This window comes from Rhinoderma darwinii, chromosome 10 (assembly GCF_050947455.1).
Source record: "Rhinoderma darwinii isolate aRhiDar2 chromosome 10, aRhiDar2.hap1, whole genome shotgun sequence".
NCBI classification, from domain to species: domain Eukaryota; kingdom Metazoa; phylum Chordata; class Amphibia; order Anura; family Rhinodermatidae; genus Rhinoderma; species Rhinoderma darwinii.
In genome coordinates this window covers 6,948,506-6,970,735 of record NC_134696.1, presented here as the reverse complement: position 1 = coordinate 6,970,735, position 22,230 = coordinate 6,948,506, and the positions used below count along the sequence as shown (strand labels likewise).

Genomic DNA, 22,230 nt, shown 5'->3' with positions numbered 1-22,230 from the left:
GAAGAAAACCTCAAAATAAGTCAAGCAAAGTTACTGCACACTTTATGTCAATTTATGTTCAGAGTTTGGTTTTCTTTAATGTGCCAGTAATTTGGAATCTCGAGCATTGCCTTTGATCATACCCTTGTAGCATGTGCTGCTTCGCTTCGGAGCGCTTTGTTGTGTTCTCAGCCTCTGATATGTGACTATATTTCCATCTCCAGATGAAGGACTCCTTGATAAACCTTCAGAATGGAATTGTTTCTCGAGACATTGGCTCAGAGTCGGAGGACAAACCCTACCAATGAAGGTCCTGAGAGTGGACAGGAGGAGATAGTGTGCAATATATGTATAGAGAAGATTTATATGTAGATACATATATATATGTATACTATGAATACAAATTTATATTCTTGAATGAATTTTAAACGAGAGGTTCTGCGCTGAGGTGTCGTCTTCTCCAGCTGCCGGAGACTGTTGGCTCGGAGATACTGGGAATGGTGTTTCGGACTTTATTTTCTCAGCGTTTCAAAAAAAAAGATTAGCGCAGCACTTCCTCCATTTGAGGACCTTTCGCAACCCAGTGTACAATTCTGCGCCGTTGCTCTACCTCCGACACCTGCAAACCTTGCTGATGTCAGCCTGACGCTGCCTGGCACCGCAGAGGTCTACGCTGGTGCCCAAGTGGATAGGTGCTGAGGAGACAAACCGAGGCACCCCCAGATCTAGGAGTAGAAGAGGAGTAAGGAGCAAAAGGCACAAAAGCTCCAATACGGTTGTCTTGTTTCATCATAAACTCTGGGACAAATCCGTGAAGACTCCACTGCCAACGAGCACTTGTCCAACCAACCTCTACAGTGCGGAATCTGAGAAGTGTCCTGTCTCCCGTACGGAGCAATACATGAGAAGCAAATTTTTTTATAATGTTTTTTGTTTTTTTTCTTAGTAATTTAAAGCTTTAATATTAGGGATTTATTTGTCTTACTTTTCAAATGTATGTTAATTCCTACTTTGGAATAAGCTGGGGTGCCTACAGCTCTTCAAGTAGCAGCTGCAGGGTTTTAAATCCGCTCTGAGGAACCTTGTCACACCAATGTTTGGTGGTTACAATTAGTAACTTATTTATTTTATTTTAATTTTTTTTGGGACTCCAGTGAGTTTCATCAGTGGCGGTTCTTCCTAAATACAATGAGGGAAAATATTATTATCAGTGCAGGACCCTTGCACAGGAGATCTTCATAGAATAGGCTCAGGCATCTGATGAACTACAAGATCTAGTTTGATCTGATGGCCGACGGTCACAAGAACATGCTGGGGCTTCTAGTTAACAGCTGCCATGTCACAATTTGGCATTGTCTAGAATATATGGACAGAATACAATTTCTATCGGTTCCATTGCAAAAAAATATTCGGTAAATTACCACCAATTAGTAAAGATTACTTGTCAAGACAGAATAAGATAATTACTTTGTGATTACCAAACTAGGGGGGGACACATTTCAGAGGAGTTTCCTGAGTGTCGTCCACATATCCCGCATTGTATTTAGCGTTCGCTGGTAATATGTAAAAACGCCGCCCCACTCGAAGTTACTATGAATGACTGTTTGTCAAAATATGAATGTGTCTGTTTAGATAAAAACTAATCTGATTATATAAGGGAATGCTGCTAGAAACTATTGGAAATCTTAAGACGTTGATGTAGATCAGCCGGCCGTGCAGGAAGGATCTCGCTTTGTCTCTAACTCCTGCACCTTTAGAAAGGGCTTTCTGTTGACCAGCGGGCTTTGGTTGACACTGCCATATATCTGCTTAGTGGAGCTGAGGATGCTCTGTCTGGTAGCTGGCTGCCTTTGTTGTGTGATGAAGACAGAATATATCGGGATCCGGGGTGTGTGGCACTCTGACAACGGTTGGTCGCCTTTTCAGAGTTACTCTGCATCCCGTCGGCTATGCCCTGGGCAGATTTCTGTTTTATAATCGCTTTCGCCATTACTGGCAACCCATTGTAAGGCTCGATTAGGCCAGGTTCAGGTGTTGCATTATAGGTTTTTGGGTGCTCCCCCCTTAATGCATGTGCATACTTTTTTTTTTTTCTCTTTTTGCAACCCCCTTTTTTATCATTTAAGTGCATTCAAGAAAAAAAAAAAAAGGACTCTTGATTAAAACAAATATATCCTTCTTTCTCCTATCGTTTTGTGTATTCAGCACCTAGCAGACCTGTGTGTCTCCATTGTTAGACTAAGGCGTCATGTACACGACCGCAATTCTGAGGCCGTATACTCTCTGCGATTGCGGCTAGTATAGAATACATGCTTTCCTATGGGCCAATGGCAGATGACTGTGGTAGCGGAGCCCGAACCGGAAAAAAAATGTGGACATGTCATTATACAGTCTGCATTTGCGGTCCGGGCTCATATAAATGAATGCACATCTTTTGTGTGCAGGGTCCGTGATTGCGGACGGCCTGCAGATGACACTCCGCGGCCCGTCCGTGCCGTAATCACGGACCGTACACACAGCTGCAGCCGTGTGCAGGGAGCCTTCATAAACACTGTGTGTGATCTCATTCTGCTGTCCCCTTCCTCTGCCTCCTCTTCTGCAGTCTGTAGGTTTGTTAGAAAAGAGGCAGAGGCAGTGGAGTAACGCATGACTGCAAGATCAGACTACACATTTTGTTTGTAGTATGTAACCAAGGAGATACATAGGTCAGCACAGGAGCTGTATACACAAAATCGTAAGAGATTTTTTAGCAAGACTATTTGCTTGATTCTTTTTTTTATTTTAGATGAATTGGAGCAATACAAAAATTATTTGCAAAAGTGCACATTAGTATGAACAGATGTCAGAACCGGAAATAAAGATTTCCATTCTTCACACAAGAACTGCCAATGAAAGGCGACGTCTGGACCCGGCTGTAGGCCAGGTCATCTAAATGGCACACCGTGTCATGTATTCGCGCTTGTTCTTCCAAGTTCATTGAGCAGTTCTGTGATTCCAAAGATTGCTTAAAGGTACAGTCATTCTGCTGCTCACCCCCGGCCTGACTGGTCCCTAGATTTTTAAGTTTAGGACAGACTGAAGGATTGAGACTTGGGTATTTAGGGTCATAGACAATGGACCATGGCCAAACCTACTACTGCAGATATACTGGACTACTGTATTTATCGTTCTCTATTGAGCTGGTTCTGTAATTGATCAGGACCTAACCCCATTTTCAGCCAGTCCCCATCGATTTTTCTCTCTCACCTAGATGGCATCTTGTACTTTGCATCGAAGCTTTTGTTTTTTATTGCTTTCATATTATACAGGCTTTCCAGAGAGACCTAAAGTGTTTAGATCCCATAGAAAATTCCTTCCCTATTTTTATGATGGCTGTGCACAAATCTAAAATATATATTTATGTTGCATCTGTTTATTTAGGATTTGTGGGTGACAATAGTGTGAACTAAAAAGACATTATTTTGTATACAAAATATATTCACCCTGATGCTTTCTATTCCCTTTGCATGGTTATTGATGAAATGCAAGGTTTCCCTTATAGCCGTTATGTAGAAATGTTTTGCCTTTTTCAGAAGCATTTAACTCACTGAATTCCGAGCTGCACTTTTATCTGGGACATGACATGGTACACAGCGACCTGACTTCTCCTCCATGTCCTAGTTAACGTTTCCTTTCTGCTTGCCTTCCATGCTGGGATATTGTCCAACCCCACAACTCTGCTAATATTGATGATAATGGGGAGTATGAATGTAACCCTATGTTAGTCTTGCTTTTTATAATCATGCTGCTATTTTTGGTTTGCCTTTGTGGTAATGCAATCATAAGGCTTCCTGTCCTTGGCTGTATCCCCAGATTTTTTCTCCACATGTTCAGTGTATTTGGGACAAAGGGCACTGCGCTGACATGTCCGGGCGATAGGATATATTCTGCACAATAGGATGCTGCATGCCAACACGTAAGACAAGCCTGTCATTTAGATAGGCGCTTGTGCTTCAGAACGGACCCACAACGTGTGGACTGTATGTGGCAGAGTCTGTTTAGGACCTATAATTATTCCTGACGTTCTCCTTCTATTGAGATTCTATATAGAAATTGAATACAAAAGGGCTAATGCCCATAGAGAATTCATGAATATCCGTGTAACTAATAGCATGCACTGTCATGTGATAATAATACTGTTACTTATACAGGGCTAACCTATTCCACCAAACTGTGCACAGGTTATACTCCGTCATCATCTCATTTTCTTATTGAATACGCACTAGGGCCGATTACATAGGAAGCCAAATAGATGGGTTTTCTGGGCCTGTATTATTAATGGCCTATCTTTAGGACAGGCCTTCAATAACTGATCGGTGGGGGTCCGACTCCCAGCACCCCGTCGGTTAGCTGAAGGGGCTGCGACGCTCCAACTGCGGCGCTCCAATCACCGTGTCTCCTTGTTTACTGAGGCACAACACCATACATTTGGTTGTGGCTATGCTTGGTACTGCAGCTCAGTCCCGTTCACTTAAATGGGCCCCTTTAAGCAGCTGGTCGGCTGGGTGCCAACCATCATATATTGATGGCTTACCTCAAGAATAGGCCATTAATATTACAGTCACGGAAATCCTATTTAACCTATCTGCGTATTTTAGGTGTGTTGGAGGAAACACACAAGAACACTTGAAAATATGGAAACTCCACGTAGATCCAGTTTTCCCCAATCTGTGGCTCTCCGGCTGTTGCAAAACTACAATTCCCAGCATGCCCTTAAAGCACGTGTCTGTCAGAGCATGATGGGAGTTGTAGCTTTGCAACAACCGGAGTCAGTTTGGAGAGTACTGTCCCCCTGTACCCCAATATACCGGTCACTATAGGTTCAAAATAAAAAGTCTTAATATTTTATTGTGGCTGCAAGGAACATATAGATAGATACCTGTAGATCTGTGGCCTTCAATATGTGGCTCTCCAACTGTTGCAGAAGAGAATTCCCACCATGCCCTATGTTTGGAGTTGTTGTGCCACATATTGGAGACCATACTATACATTTCTTCACTGACCTACAGCCCAAAGTCTATGACCACCTAGTTTCCGGAAGTAAATGACAGAAACTGAATGCAAATGTAATAAAAATGTCAAAAAAGTTAGAACGATCACTTTTTCTTGCAGAATGTTTGAAGGACTTTACAGAGTAATATTATATTTATCAGCTTTATTATTGACTCCGCTGTAGATGAGATGAATTGTCTTATATCCCGCTAGATTTGCGAGGAGTTGTAAGTTTGGATGCTGTACAGAATGTTTCCAGTGCAGCTCTGGGATATCGGGTTGCATGATGCTGGGAACATCTGCTGTTCCTTCTTTCCGAAAGACACGGCGAGGAAATGTGACTCTAGTTTGTTGTATATACAGATGAGATATCCATGGGCTTCCAACCCGACATTATGGCATGTCGCTATATTTTATCCTTGTTTTCCACACTTGTCCTCGGCACGTTGTGGATCCATCATCCTAACATTTGCCCTGCATGTCTCAATTAGCCTTTTGAAGAGATTTTCCCGTTTTATGCAAATGTTATAACCAAAAGTTCTGCAACTTTCTTTTATACTTTGTATCTTTCCCTCACTCTTGTGAAAATCTGCTTGCTGTCATAGAATGGAAATTATTTTATTACATTCAGAGGCTGAAAACCCGTCCTGATCATGTCCATATGACACAGGTGCATGGCTTGTTACAGTGTATGAATGTTGGATATGATCAGGTGGGTTTTAAGCTGACATCAAGCAGCGATCTTGATAATGGTGAGGGTTCGAAGCACAAAGTTACATAACTTTTCATTACCCAGTGAATTAACTAAATTTACATAAACTCCCTTTTAACTTTGTAACGTCCGATCCACCTTGATACAATAAATTTTCTAAGAGGGATGTATTAGCTGCTGGTCTTCCCTCACGGTCGCAGTATTAAATAATTGCTCACCCAATCCGTGATCAGTTCTGGTGCTGTACGCCATCTTCCTGTCCCTGGCAGCCGGGATCAGAAGTGCTGATAGCGTGTATGAATACTCATTGCCAAAACGTCATGTCAAGGTGAATGACGAGTGGTCATAGGAAAACTGAAATGGGAAAGTCCAATTTTTACTGGTGTTTTCTGTGTGTCCATTGTTACCTGTACAAACATAGTGTTCCCAGACGTCTGCAGATGTAGCAGAGGTGAATGTGTCATTTATTTGCGTTATTTGTTTATCACGATCACTCACTGAGTTAAGATAATGTAGTAGTTTTACCTGCAGTCCTATGTAAAAAAACGCAGGTAACTCATGGCGATGCCACAATGAGTTGTGCCAAATGACAAACTCAGGTCTGCTACATCTCTCCATTCCCATACACCTATCGAAAACATTCTGCGAATGGTTTCTAGAAGGTACAGGGCCCTCATGGCAAGTTTGTTTGTGAAAGTCATTGGTTATATGTCTCGGTATGAGTAATCTAGTTTGGCTCCTGATATGTACAGGTATTCGCTCCACGTCTGTCTGTAATTGTTGAGACGAGATCAAAGAAATGAGGTGTAACCGTAACAAATCTGGTTTGCAGCATCCTGTGTAGTCTGGGGTTCTGCGCGGACTCCATTATTACACTTGTCTGGTGCTAATACATTGAGATAACCGTGAGTGGTATGGATGGTTCTTACATAAAGTAAGATAATAACTCTGCTTTCTGGGACCTGTTGTCTGGGCATTTAATGTTTTTATTTTTTATGTTAAAAAAAACAAATACATTGTAAAACAAAAATGTTACTGTATTTATTGTGCTTAATGCAGGGAGGTGATGTTATATTTTTTAGAACCTTTAAGGGACGTTGGTAACGTATAGCGCACAGTGATCACTGTATGGAAACCGCAGCAGACAGTGTGCTACATGTCTATCAGTCCCATGTCTATCAGTCCTGGTTATGTAGCGCATGGAGGGTGCTTATGACTGGCAATGCAGAAATGTTCTAGGTCTGCTCGGCGCCCTCTATGGGTCACTAGGGGGAATGTGTACAACTGCTGTGCTGAATCTGATTAAAGATGTGCATGCAGGGAGGTGCAATTTTAACCAAGGTCATAGGGCTCCCGCTAGTAAATGCCCATTTCTCTAATTAGCCTAGCATTGAGCACCCCTCCATCAAAATGTAGCCCATCACTCATGTATAAAGATTAACGGCAATGGAAACCTTTTATTTTTGTATGCAAGAGAAGAATATAGGAGCTTACCCATTCACCACAACAAAGAAGTCCATTCCAGCAGATTTATTGCAGTCAAGAGATCTCTACAATCATCTATGGGGATGTTGGTTGTTCTATGGTGTTATTGAGTTACTGGCCTCAAGGTCGGGAACTTGAACTGTAAAAATATTTAAGAAAAAAAACATAAAAAAAAGAAAAAAAAAAGAAAACCTTTGCGCTGTGCGCAGGGGCATTGTGTCCAGGGGGCCTGGTAGCATAGGTATATCAATGGCTTTTCAGCCAAAACTCAATGTGAAATAGCTAGGACAACTCAACTATGAATAAAAATAAATATTCCAATGAGGAAACTGTGTCTCCGAGTCGTGATTTGAGCCAACTTATTCCCAGCTCCATGTACTCTACTGCCGGCCAAATACAAAATCTTTATTTCAATCTTCATTTCAAAAGAAACATCGAGACCACAATTTTATTAATCTTAAAAAGTGTTTGGCAGGTAACAGCTAAAGTTTCAGGAAGACATCGCCCCCGCAGGAAAAGACAATTGTAACATCCTCTCCTATAGAAGTAACAGTCGTGTTAGTATTTTCTGCTCTGTGCAATAGTATAAGATGTTGACTATGTACATCAAGTGCGATACAGAATGAGCAGATGATAAATATGGTGCCAGCCCTACTATATAAGGTGCCAGAAATCCTATAAATGTTACATGATGGTGCAACATCTGCCGGAAAGATCACAAAATAACACTGCACGTTGCCAAAGAAGATGAGATGACATCATTGCTTTATACTGCCAGGTACTGGATGAGATAAGTCATTGAAATTGTAAGCATATATTTGTCAGATACAAGACAATTCACTATACCTGACGACTTCAACGCCACGGATTTGTTCAGTGGTGTAGGGCGTTCAGGTGTAGCGATCACTCCCAGGCCCGGGTGCAACATTGGAGGATGACAGTGCTCTAAATGGCACATTCTGGTTGGAAAGGCCCTGTTAGGGGTTTTACATTGCGACCTAGGAGCTTCTATCTACACCTCTGTAGTTAGTGTCACCAAAAGCCAATATCGTTACACAAAGCTTCAGCTATTTGAAATCTCATGGGTCATGCATATAAAAACAGTGCAAAATAGAATTGTGATGTTGTCAATAGTCATCTGATTCCATTCTAACCGTTCAAAAGAAAAGCTCCAGCCAAAAAAGAAAATCTCCTCTGACATAGCATGTATGCATTACCTGGATATTTGAAGGCTGTGCTCGCCCTGTAGTCACTGTTACAGTATGGTTTCCACATTGTAGCAGTTCAGGCATGTCATTTCCATGACAGATATTTTCAATTTTGGATGATGCATCATGAGAGATAAGTAAAACAAAATTTGGAATTTTACAAGGGAATCAATGTAACATTGTGTTTGTCTTTTTTACAAATAGAAAGTAAAGGGAAGCTGCCAGTTGGTTTGGCAATTCCACTGTTTTACTTGCACTAGTTTTTAAACGTGACCGTCACAAAAAATTCACATAGGAAATTTGGAGTCATATTCTCCCATTGATCAGGAACGAATCCAGAGTTATAACCGTGCCCTCAAGTTCTGGATCTTCATTGTTTCTCCATCTCCGGTACATTCTTCAGGATTCCATACAGTACATTACATACATGTGTAAGCCATTTGCAAAGCAGGTAAGGCGAGGGAGTTTTATATGTAAAGCCATTTAGAGTTTAGATATTAGGGACACTGTATGGCTAACTCCTGTTCACATGTTGATAGAAGACTGATCTGTGTCCTACTAGGCCACCTAGAGAATGAAGACACAATAATTAGTCGTGTAACTAAAGCCCTGGCCTTATGTATACTGAGGTAAGCAGAATGGTAAAGTGAAGTTGGGTTTAATTAATAATTAAATTGTTTTGCTTTGTCAAAGCATTGGTTCACATTTGAACACCAATTTCAAGTTTACATCGTTACTTTACTTATCCTGTACTGATCCTGATTATATCCTGTATTATACTCCAGAGCTGCACTCACTATTCTGCTGTGAAATCACTATGTACATGCATTACATTACTGATCCTGAGTTAAAGCCCGTATTATACTTCAGAGATGAACTCACTATTCTGCTGCTGGAGTCACTGTGTGCATTAAAATATTTATACCGTACTGAACCTGAGTAATAATCTGCAATTCTGCAGAATACAGAGCTGAAATCTCCCACCATCTCCTGCTTGTTCAGTGTCTGCACAGAGCTTCCACTGGTGATTTACATTCTAGTTAGTGTCATCTCTACATCAAGCACTGTATGGTCCTCTAATGTAGGAAAAACCAACTGCCATCTGCATTACAGGAGCTTAGCTAAGCTGCTAGTGATGTCTGCCAACGAGCCTACTGACTGTTTACAATAACAACCAGCAGAATTGTGAGTGCAGGCAGCTCTGGAGTATAATACAGGCTGTAACTCAGGATCAGTACAGGATAAGTAATGTAATGCATGTACACAGTGACTCCACCAGCAGAAGAGTGAGTGCAGCTCTGGAGTATAATACAGGATGTAACTCGGGATCAGTACAGGATAAGTAATGTAATGTATGTACACGGTGACTCCACCAGCAGAATAGTGAGTGCAGCTCTGGAGTATAATACAGGATGTAACTCAGGATCAGTACAGGATAAGTAATGTCATGTACGTACACAGTGACTCCACCAGCAGAATAGTGAGTGCAGCTCTGGAGTATAATACAGGATATAACTCTGGATCAGTACGGGATAAGTAATGTATGTACACAGTGACTCTGCTTCTTATGTAGATTATATATATATATATATATGTGTAAAATGTTTCCTCCTGGAAGTGTATCCCCATATGCAGAGGTTCTTTAATATAGAATAGGTACTTAACGTGACATCCAGGAAGTGATCTCCTAAGGCCCTGTTCACACTGAGTTTTTGGACACGTTTTGTGACGTGGAAATCCCGTTGGAAAACGTGGCAAAAAATGTCAGAAAGCACCTGCCATTTATTTCAATGGGAGGCAGAGGCGTTTGTTTTCTCACGGGAAAAAGAAGCGACATGCCCTATCTTCGGGGCGTTTAGAGAAAGCGACTTTCGTGGCGTTTTTGCCTGCGGCAAATGGCGTGCAGGCAGATCAAAATATGCCTCAAAATTCCAGACGCAATTTTGAGGCAGAATTTTCAGCCTGCAAAAAGCTCTGTGTGAACATACCCCAAGTCTCCACAGATGTACTGTGATTGGTATGGGAAGGCAACAATCGGGACAAAGTGTCTGTCAGAGCATTTTTACAAGTGGCTTTCTTTTTGCTCTGCAGAAAAAAATGCCACAAAATCAGCAGGTCTCTATATAGGGCTCATTGACACTTGCGAATGAAAATACAAATGTTCTGGTTTTTTTTGTTAAAGAATTAACAATTTGTTTGCTGTTTTTATAATATTGTGTAATGTTGGAGAAATAGGGATGTTAAAGAAATGGAACAAATACGCACATGTGAACTATGCAAAAATGGAACATGCATTTTTAAATTCGACCCATTGATTCTAGGGGCTAAAAACGGTATCCAAGTGGATATATTGGAACATGCTGCGTAATAAAAAAAAAAAGCCATGCACATAAAACGTATGTATAAAAAAAAAAGACAGAAATGTGAATAAACCCATTTAAATGTATTGGCAATGTTTATTTAATTAAAAACGATATTAATACTAATCCGTAATGCGAAAGTGTGAATGAGCCCTTCAGAAGTTGCACCAAGTCCCGATTGCTGCTTATGGGACAGAATTCTATAAATGTGCAGAGATATTCATTTTTACAGGTCAAAGCTCATATCTCATGGTTTATAATCTAGGTATAATATGGTCTCCAGCATGTTGTGTTATCATCGTGTAATTATTCCAGTGGTGCATGGAATGGTCTCCGCTGTCAACAGGTCCACCCGAAGGTCGACAGCAAAGCATCAGCCAGATAACAGCAGATTCCAGGACAACACAGGCTAGGCAGGAGCGAGGCGGTCACCACCAGCATGAAGTCCCATTTCCAGACTGCTTTGTTTTAGAGGTAAATAGTCCTGAATCACAGTACAGTGAAATTCCTTTTAATCTGGCATTACTGGGATTTGATAGGTGACAAGTTATCATCTGGTCTTAAAGGGATTGTCCAGTTTACAAATCCCATTTCCATACACTCTTTTTTAGTGAATTCTGAGTTAATAGAGGAGGGGCTCGTCTGTTCAGGATCCTCATCTCTTGGTAGAGTATAGAGCGGTTACATAGAGTCTCTCTCGCTCTGGAGGACCTGTCCTGTATGAGGGTATGTTCACACGGCAAACAAAAAACGGCTGTAAAATACAGAAATCCTCTGAAATCCTCTGAGTATCAAACGTTTTTTGATGCGTTTTTCTACGGCCGTTTTTGGAACGGTTTTTCTTTTGACTCAATGATAAAATGGCTCAAGAAGTGACATGCACTTCTTTTTTACGGGGCATTTTTTTTTTTTTACAAACGGCACGTAAAAAAAAACACCTCGTGGGAACGGAATTCTGTTTTTCCCATTTGAAATCAGATATTTGGAGGTGTTCAGTCCCCGTATTTTCAGCCGTTTTTCGGGGGGCGTGTGAACATACCCTTACACAGACAACACATTGATAAGAATGGTCACTGCGTAATGCTTAATTTCCCCTTTGGTGGCGCTGCAGGGAAATTTAACTCTTCCTGTCCGGTTTACCCACAGATTTCACCTGAACGCTGAGGGTCCCAGCATCGTGACACTTTGTGATCAGTTTATTGGGACCCTTGTAACAAGTGGGGATTGTCCAAAGTGGGAAAACTCCTTTAAAGTATACAAAACAGGCTTGTAAGGATCGAGAACCTACAAAAACAGCCCAAAATGAAAAGCTAATACAGCAAAAATCCAAAAATCTGTAATTTTTGGGACTGCCAGGGCACTGGATTATTGGATATTCTGATCACAGTCTATGTACTCAGGCTTCGTTCACATCCGCAATGGAGTCTACGCCAAAAATCCGGGACAAAACCGTGCAGAATGAAGTCCTATTTTATCTGGTAAAATGATGTTAACCAAACGGAACCCATTAAGGTCAATGGGTTTCGTTGGGCGCCGTTGGTATCCGTCATGTGACAGATCTGACACTTCCATTATTTTTGTTTTTCTGTTCTTCGACCGGAACAGAAAAATGGAAATAATGACGCTGATTTGAACATAGCCTTACCTGCCCCTCTGGTAGTTCCTAAAGACCCCAGGGAAGTCAACACACGTACTGATGTCTACGAGGACATGCTGGATTGTTAGGATAACTGGAACATGAGGTGCCAGGGTATAAATTTACTATCCATTTGTGTTCTTTTTATCAGAGGATTCTCAAAATTTTGATATCTTTATTCGGTAATCTGCTTTTGATCTTGTGAGTTTCCTGATTATTTTGTAGTTCTGCACCAAAATGTGCAAGACTATCAGAATTTCTGGACTGATAGATGCCAAAGCAATCCTGTCCATAGGAAAGCAGCGATACAGTGGAGATATTATACATGAGCAGCCCGGTCATTAGGAATAGCAGTGACACATTTCTCATTCACCAGGCCCGGATATGATATTTACCTCTAGGTGTTGATATTTTCTGGCTTCATTGTTCCTCCTCTGGACCAGGACAGTTTTCTTTGTTTTCTGAAGGTATCGCTAGATAATCAGTGCTGGCAAACAATGGATATATGAAGATATATGTCAGTAATGGTTTGATTGCAATTTATTTCATCATATTATTCTATATACATTATCTGTTTATTTATACAAGCTGGCCATAGACATTACGTTTTTGTCAGCCTATCCCACTTAGTTGACCTGGAATACTGTGCAATGTGCCAACGACAGTCACTGGACGAAACAAGGATTGGACAGGTTGACCGATCTTATAGTTTCCCTTGAGATAATCAGCGTTCATGGTGTCTGGTGGCCGCTTACTGTATCCAACACAGTCTATTAAAATGTATGTTTATGACCAGCTATGTGCAAGCAATTTTTGTTATTATTGCTCCAGTGCATCTAAAATAAAATATTAAGCAACTTGGCAATTAGTATTGATTAAAAATATCCTACCGTTTTGCGTCATACAGCTCCTATGCAGACCTATATGTGTCTCATGGTTACAGACTACAAACAATTACTGTGTAGTCTGATTCTAAGGATTAGGACTTGATCAGCTTAAAAAAGCGATGAGAAAATATGGTTAATCACGTCATAGATTACTAGACCCATCAGGTCCTGCAGTGCTCAGCATTATCAGCATGCTTAGTGAATGTATTGGGGGTACCACGTGTGTCTATTATGTTTGTTTCAGAGGAGCGCACACTTACACACTCTCCTGGGTCACTTCTTCAGCCTTGGAGATCTTTCTGTAGCAATAAACAACCTCGATCAAGAGCCACACGGTGAGGAAAGCCAGAAGGATGTACATCATGATCTCCGAGAGCACAGAGGTAAAATCCTCTCTCGCTGTTGAAACAAAGCCAGATATTATTAAGACTGGAGTCAGTCACTTCCGATTACAACATAAACTCATTGATCCTCTCTGTAAATGGCTCCTCACGGCGGATATTCTGACATTCACACAGTAAAATATAAAACCGGTCGTCTTTGGTCACCTATTTCTGACTGCTGAGATGATCACATCAATAAATGTTCTCACCTTGTACACGGACTGGGGGACTGATGTCTTTATTATGTTTTTGTTTAACCCCTTAATGGGGTTTCTGGTTTTCTATAAATCATTGTATAATGAAAAGTTCTGCATCTTTCTAATATACTTCACTTAAGTTTCCATCCCTCAAAAATTTCTAGATCTCTTCTTGTTGTCAGTGAATGAAAATATTCTTGTTCACAGGAAATTTGCAGAACGGTTGAATACAGCAGAGATGGAGTGCGCTCCAGAATTCATATTCGATCCAACAAGTCCCATAATATGTATATGTTGGCAGCACTCAAAGGTGAATATCTATTTGTTTATCCAGTGCTGCTTTTTGGGTTTTTACCATTCACATCTATTTTCTGAAAACCCATAGACACCTAATACTTCTCATAGCTGAGATGTACATTTTATCTGCAGTGATACATTGTAGCAAATTATACGGCTGATGTATTTATAGAGGATTTATAGTTCATAGAGGATTGTTTTGACTGGATACAATTGCACCAAAGCCTCAGCTGTGAGAATTATTAGGTCTGTACAGGTTTTTAGTCTCTGGATGTAAACAGCGTTTCCATTCACTGACAGAAATGACGAGGTGAGCATCATCCATTAAATAAAGGCCAAGCTGCGGATTTTAAAATCCTCCGCACGTTCTAAAATACAGATTTATTTTGGTTATGATTTCTGTTGTGGATTCCACAATGAAAATCTGCAACCTTTCTGCCATATCTGAACAAACCCTTTTTAGACGCGTACCCCCATGAATCAGTTGTAATGCAGCAATGAAAATGAAACACTATATTGTGCCCATCAGAGGGGTTATAATCAGGGGGTCTCCCCAATTACCTTAACATGCCCCACTAAGGTTTGTCTGTCCTATAGATCCCTTTACAGACTATCTAGCAGGTACTTGTAGTGTATATAGTGTCTGCCTTGCACAATGTCATGTTACTTACCTATTTCAGACACGATCAGGTCAATTTCCACATTGCTTGAAGTTGAGTGTTGATGTGCCTCAAAATGGAGCGTGCGATTGACGTTACAGATAAATCGCCCTGAATCTGTGATTTTTACATTGTGTAATATAAGGGAGACATCCTGCAGATCTTTGCTTCCAATCCACTGCAGGCGGCCTTTGAAAGGGCTTGAATGCTCCCGGGGTTTTCCCTCAGCATATTCAAAGATCTGCACAATGATAATGCATAGAATAAATGTAACACTCCTTATGCCTCGGCAATATATATATTATAGAGAACACAATCTAATCTCAAAATTATAAATATTGGCTATAAGATTGTGATTGTGGAGAAGTAATTGAGTCGTTAACCTTATTCTGGAATATGGAAACCTCCTAATTAAAGGGGTATTCCAACTATTAACTTGTATGGCATATTTGAGCCACTGTTCTGCGCGGTTTCCGTACTTCACATCAACTTTAATGGAGAGTAGCATGCATGCCCAGCCTACTCTCTCCTCTACTTTCTGCTTGGCACACAATGATGGTCACAGGATCTCAGTTATGCTGATCGGTTGGGGATCAGGTATTTATAGGTAATCTTACTGATATGTAATAAATGTCAATGACTGAAATGTCCCTTTAAGCTTAAGGGGCATATAGCTCCGTAAAATGCTGCATTTCCGTCATGCTGGTCATCGGTGGACGCTCAAGCTTACGGACCCCAACTAATGCTCAGTGACATGTCTTAGGTGTTTTTGGAGAGTGATGGAGAGGTCCGCCATTACTGCAACGCAAAAAACATGGCGTCACATGTGCCTTTGACCCTTTTTTATGGTACAGTAAGAGGCTGTCTACCCTGTGTGAGTATACAATCAATTATGGGAAAAATTCTTCTAAGTAGCCCCCGAGTGACCGGTCCACTGTAGAGATGCCAGTGTAAATGAATAAAATAAGCTCTTATAGTTGTGAAAACTCTCTGCAGACCGCAGATGATGATTTATTAGGTTTGATAATATAATGTGAAACAGAACAGGAGCTTTGCGGACTCTTTACAGCTTTGATGAAATGATAATAGTAATAGATCTTTAATGTGACAACAATGTAGATTTGATGTGTAATACATACAAGAGATCTGTTTCCATCGCTGGGTTGAAAGTACCACTCCACATTGGTAATGGCGAATACTTCCTCCCGTTGCATGCAGGAGATGCACAGTAAGGTCATATTGTGTCCTTGGACGGCCTCTGTCCCAGAAGGAACCTCAACACACACAGGAGAGCATATCCCCGCTGTAGAGGACCCCCGGCACATGAAGAAAGGGATTGTACATAAAACAAAACAAACAAAGTTCCACATGAGGAAAGTCCAGTAGGGACAAACACAAGACACATTAAATATATATCAAAAAAATATGGGGACAAATCAGCAACAACAAGTTTAATTACAATAAAGAAGGAAAAACGACATAGCGGACAAGTATAGGAACCGTAATGGGGTGAGCAGCAACCCCAAGAGATGGACAATATACACCAAAGGAGAAACAGAAAAAAAGATAATCCCGTTAGTTCATGTTACATCAGATACCAGTCATATATCACCAGTTGCAGGTTACTAACATTTATGCTTCACTTTTTTTTTTTACAGCATATTTTGCAAGAATCAGACTGCTGTGGTTTTCTCTATCAATTCCGCTGGAACACCCCTCCCCCTTACATGCAGCTGCAAGGCCTGCGTCAATGGTAAGTACAACCTTGCTGCTTCTAGTACATTCATCTCCTCTTCAAAATGTACACAACAACTTTTATTATTAGATAATGCATTCATCAGCAAAGAATGGAAGAACTTCATACTTGCAAAAGTACAGCTTTAACTATGGTAATAAAAGCAAAGAACACACATCTGATCGGGTCAAAATAAAAGCTCCAGGATTGGGTCATACATGAGATAGTGATTATTGAATACGTTGTGTTGACCTGGACGTGACTATGCCTGGGGTTATAAGTTAGTATAGCAGGGGCAGAGCTAGAATGGCTAAGCTTTGATTGGAGCAGAGCCGCTGAGTGACGGGGACTCCCTGGAGAGGCATGGACAGTATGTCCTTTACAGAGGACTAAGTGACAGCATCCCTGAACTCCATGCCTGAAGACGGTGGCACTTTTTAGGGGTTGTCTCATCGCAAACCGTACCGTTAATGTAGGAGTATGCTGCGAGTTTAGCACCCAGCAAATTTTTCAGGGGTAACCCCAGCCAGAGATTTGTTCTTCAGCAGCGACTGCTGGGAAATGTAGTATTTACATTGTGGCCATTCAGATAAAAGAGCGTCCATTTAATACATGGATGGCTTGTGTCTGTATTAGCGGCTCTCCGATATGGCTCATAGAAAAGGGATCCCAGGCAGGGGATCCCCCTCTATGACATCCATATGCTCTAATAGGGCATATAGGCAGGGGTTGTCCTAATAAGAAAACCGCTTTAAATATATTCTTTTGGGTCATTTACATTTTTTGAGAGTTGCACAGAGCAATCAGATCGGCCAAGACCTGCTAACAGACATGAGTAATTTGTTTGAAAAAACGGGACCCCATACGGCGCTGCTACTCAGGAACGAATACAGTAGTAGTTTAGAATTGATACTTTATTGTAGGCTACGCGTTTCAATGCCGCACCGGCATCTTCCTCAGGCCACAAACATTGTAGTCTGAACAACAGCCCTTAAATACACCACGCGGGAGAAAAAAAACGCCAATGTAGACAGGGTTAAAGTGCAAGATGACGTAATCACTGTGAACAGTTCAAATAAGACAGGTACACAAAGTAATCCAATAGTATATAATGCTAATTTAAACTAAAATCGGCAGAGTGGAAATAAAAATACGGTATGGGATCTTACAATAAGATAATTCTTATTGGCCTGAGGAAGATGCCGGTGCGGCATTGAAACGCGTAGCCTACAATAAAGTATCAATTCTAAACTACTACTGTATTCGTTCCTGAGTAGCAGCGCCGTATGGGGTCCCGTTTTTTCAAACAAATTACTCATTCACATTGCGGTGGTCCCTCAAAGATTGACCGGCTGGGATCTCGGCAGCAGCATTCATCCATCACTTATCTACCTTTTACCCGCTCCTGACATTTTCACCTGTGGTAAGCCTCCATCTGTCAAACTAAGTTTGTTATATCTTGGGCTTACTCACACTATGTGGCGCCGTGCTTTTCTCTCTCAAACCTGCTAACAGACATGGCACTGCCTATGGAATAAATTCATCTAGATGACCCAAGCTGTGTACGCCCGCAGACTCTGGCTAAGGGGCTATATAGTGGGCAAAGGTTAGCACCTACTAGTTTAATTCTGTAGATGAAAAATCCACCTGTCTTATACCAGGTTGACTTTAATGCTTCCCGTAATTATATATTTTTACTTGAAAGGACCTATTATTATCACCATCAATAATCTTTAATGTCAATAACTGCGGCATATGGGCAGCTGTGCAGGTGCTGCTAAAACAGGGTAACGTCTGTCATGTAGATTAGCAATGCATTATCTGAGGATAGTGTTTCAGCTTTTGCCGTACTCTGTATCTGATGTCAATATAAAGTCTATTTACTGACCTGCTGCATCAATGCGCCCTCTAATTTTGGTAATACTTTAATAGAGACTGATACACTGATATATTTCTGTTATGATCAGGGCTTAAGCAAACCGAATATTGTTCCTTTAGGTGCTTAGAAGCACTGCGGTTTTCTTATTATATTGGTTGTCGGTTTGTCTGAAGTATCTACTTACTTAAAACTTGGCACTGTGTTTAAGATGCAAGTGTGGTAAATTCAGAAAAGACGTCGCTTATGATAGATAGAAATATTTAATGAGGCTTTGCTCCAGTTTCGCGTGTGCAGTCTTTGTGTGCTCTATATTTCCAATTCTGACACATTTGATGGCCTAGACTAAGTCTACAGTAATGACGACTCAAAATGTATCACTGCTACATAATAAATGTTGGAAACTAATGCAAAAATTTGTATTCCCATAGTGACTAATAATTAAGGTGTAGGATTGGGAATGGCATGTGATCTATATATCTATAGACTCGTTTTCTTTCTCATCTATGGTTTGGCGTATTACACATACCAGCAATTAAAGGGGTTGTCTCACGAAGACGATCCCTATCCATAAGACCTATTAGGACATATGGACCTCATTGAGGAGGGTCCCCCACTCTGTCCGCCAGAACAGAGAACCTCTAAGAGCAGCTCCCGCTCTGCCAGACTCGAGCCATCCACGTACATTACATGGACTGCTATTCATTTGCAGGGTCTCCTTGTTATACTACATTTCCCCTGGATGAGACAACTCCTTTTAGACATGGTGTAAATGATGTGACTCTCTTCAGCACCATCACCAGTGACTTTCACAAGTCCACGCACCTGCATAGGAATTACACCCCATGGTATATGAAATATGGACTCTAGAAGCAGGGGTCAGAGGAGTCCCAGGCTTGTATCTAAGGCCTCATTCACACATTGCAGATTTGATGCTGTGCATCGGTATTTTGAAACCAAAATCAGGACTAGATACAAAGAAGAGAAGAAGTATACATATTTCCATTCCATCCAGTCCTGGTTTTGACTTACAAATACTGATGCTGACCAAATCTGCAATGTGTGAATGAGACCTAAAACTGTGACTATTATTTTACATAACAAAAAACTTCGTTAAACTATACAGGTGAACCAAAAATCGCCTCTCCACGCCTCGACTGAGCAGGCAGAGCTGCAGCGTGCAGCATGGGTAGGATCAGAACAGGTAAATATTACCCAAAGGTATTGTGCTATATATCCCTTTTTGACCCCACAATTGGACAACATAATTTTTCTATATGGACATTGACCAGAGGAAAACCTCTACTGACTAGCATGTGGGCAACTCGTCTCAAGCACCAAAAAGCCAGATCTAGTGAAGATTGCCCATTATTATAAGGACATTAGTCTGATCATACACATAAAGGACAAGTCACTGCTAGTCTTTATAGTGGATTATTCTCACGTCATAATCCTCATATTGATCTGATTGATAGAATCTTTATTCAGGTCAGATAAATGTCATCAATGTGACCGCGTACACACGGCGGTTATCGATATGATGTAGTAATTATATACATGTATCAAATCAGAACTCTTGCTGATCACCAGGGACATTACTGTGTGCTTTAATTTATACATGTCCATGGATGACATCGCTCCGCATATAATAAATGATTCCATTATGGCCTTATACCGTTGTGAGATAAAACAGAGTAGTAGCTAGGCTTTCCTTTTCCTGGGGCATAGACTCCGTTTGCTTCCATAACCCTGTATCTAAATGCCCTGCCTAAGGCTGGTTGGTACCTCCCCTGGCACATGTCCCACCAGCCCCTGGCTACAATTAGTGTAATGACCGCAAAGAGAGGGGACCATGAAGAATGCTCATATATAGTATGTTTCTGGAGAGTAGTCACCTGTTCTACCAGCTGATCCGCCTACTACTCCCCCCATCATCCTACCTGGTGAGGCTGTGTCCCCTTTGTGTGTGTTCTATATTCTGCAGGCTTGTACCCACACACTGTCCATAAATAGCAGGAGTGACAGTAAACCTGTGTCCTTGCAGTAGGGCCTCTGTCTGAAACCTGAGCACATAGGTGCTGCTCTATGTGTGCCCGCTGTGAGAGCTGCCACATACTCACTGGATTCCTGTGCCAGTCTCTAGTCTATGAATACTTGTGAAGGAATGATGACAGATGGGCAGAGGGGTTGAAACTGGTACAGGAAAATGTCAACAGGATGGCAAAGCAAGATCATTCTAGATTTTGTCTGTATGTGTGTATATATATGTATGTATAATGGTAAGATCAGGCAGCACTGCAATGGATGGGTCTGACCCCCTTATTCTTTAACAGAAAGTAAAGACACAAACATCTATCTATCTATCTATCTATCTATCTCTCTCTCTCTATCTATCTATCTATCTCATATTTATCTATCTATCTATCTATCTATCTATCTATCTATCTATCTATCTATCTATCTATCTATCTATCTATCTATCTATCTATCTATCTATCTATCTCATATCTATCTATCTATCTATCTCTCTCTCTCTCTCTCTCTCTCTCTCTCTTTCTATCTATCTCATATTTATCTTCTATCCATCTCTCTCTCTCTCTCTCTCAATTTATTTCATAATTCACTTATATCCATTATTAATCTATTAAAATTCTATCTGGCGCTTCATCACCTAAAATGTCACCACTGGTGTCCCAAGCAAAATGCTTTAGACTTCTATATCTACCCATTCCAGCATTGTATTATTTTTCTATAAATATCCCCAAATCTACAGTCTTTAAACCGCAGTATTATTTATATATAACATCTGGCAGTGAACACATTGTGGACCCTATAGCACTGTATTAGGAGCCTCGGGTGATGCAATGTAGTTACTGCTAGAGGGTCTGTAACAATCTCCTCTATTTGTAGCCTTCCTCTGTGTAATATATAGAAATGTACATCCATGTAAGTGATGATACATCTGAGGGGTGGCAGTCTATCAGACACATTGTGCTGTGCTTGGCCGCTTCTCTCCATTGTTCTACAGTTATTAGTATGAACACATCAGCACAGACCTAGAAATGATCACATACCCATCAGCAGCAGCAGACCCCAGAACACTGTGTTTCGCCAGGTAGCCATGATGATTTTGATTTCTTCCAGGGGTGGTCCTGTGAGCCAGGGCTTGTTAGGTTAGGAGGGAGAAGGAAAGGATGGTGATGATGGATGGACCCCCTCCTCCTACATTTTCAGAGCTGCCATGTTTCCGGGGTGGGGACCCTGTAAGAGGTCATGGATGTCTTTCAGCACCCTGGAGAGGGGAGGATAAGGCAGTGACAGATCCTGCGATGATTGTTGCACTGAGCAGCCTGTCTGTGCAGCAGCCGGTCAGTATAGGCTTCTTAGTGGCTGTAGATGGGCGGCTCAGTATCTCATCCTCTCCAGGGCGTCAGGAAGGAATAATCATGTCCCTTCAAGGCAACATCACCGTCTCCGCAGCGTAAATCTAATAATCCTGGAAGGTGTTCAGGAAGCACAATGGTTATCAGGAGAGAGAGACCAGCGACTAAGAGAAATCATTCATGTGACCACTAGGTGGCGGTGGAGAGCAGCGTCTGATGGTGAGTCATACACATGCCAGCCCACCACATAGCAGATAGGGCTAAAGACCCCAGGTGACATTATAGCAGAGACGGACCTCAAGTGACGTGTAATAGTGGAGAGATCCCAGGTGACATGTGATAGTGGAGAGCTCCCAGGTGACATGTGATAGTGGAGAGATCCCAGGTGACATGTGATAGTGG

General features: G+C 41.3%; 2 protein-coding genes across 12 annotated transcripts in view; one reads left to right on the top strand and one right to left on the bottom strand.

Moving 5' to 3' along the window:
* GRAMD1B (GRAM domain containing 1B) overlaps positions 1-7,536 on the top strand; it is a 207,864-nt gene extending 200,328 nt beyond the window's left edge. For all 10 annotated transcript variants that reach the window (XM_075839276.1, XM_075839275.1, XM_075839271.1 and 7 more), the window contains one exon: positions 204-7,536. In XM_075839276.1, the coding sequence (XP_075695391.1) occupies positions 204-287 (84 nt within the window). In that variant the 3' untranslated portion in view covers positions 288-7,536. The remainder of the gene's footprint in view (positions 1-203) is intronic.
* Positions 7,238-22,022, bottom strand: SCN3B (sodium voltage-gated channel beta subunit 3). Of its 2 annotated transcripts, XR_012850804.1 has the most exons (7): positions 21,520-22,022; positions 15,974-16,137; positions 14,847-15,075; positions 13,559-13,697; positions 12,807-12,898; positions 8,054-8,982; positions 7,238-7,346 (listed from the first exon to the last, which is right to left on the bottom strand). XR_012850804.1 is itself a non-coding variant. In XM_075839282.1 (6 exons), the coding sequence occupies exons 1-5, from the start codon at positions 21,566-21,568 to the stop codon at positions 12,832-12,834; spliced, it is 648 nt and encodes a 215-aa protein (XP_075695397.1). In that variant the 5' UTR covers positions 21,569-22,022; the 3' UTR covers positions 7,238-8,982; positions 12,807-12,831. The 2 variants fall into 2 exon arrangements, 1 of the variants encoding a protein (XP_075695397.1); XM_075839282.1 differs by having other exon boundaries at positions 7,238-8,982.
* Positions 22,023-22,230: the final 208 nt, after the last annotated feature.

Bases quoted from the DNA above. Each gene is read 5' to 3' on its own strand.
- SCN3B (XM_075839282.1), bottom strand. From the start codon at position 21,568: ATGGCTACCTGGCGAAACACAGTGTTCTGGGGTCTGCTGCTGCTGATG. The intron at 13,698-14,846 runs GTAAGTAACATG...TTGTTTCAACAG, and splicing joins CCTGATCGTGTCTGAAATAG to CGAGAGAGGATTTTACCTCT. The intron at 12,899-13,558 runs GTAAGTGTGCGC...ATTGTTTGCCAG, and splicing joins GAAGTGACCCAGGAGAGTGT to CACTGATTATCTAGCGATAC.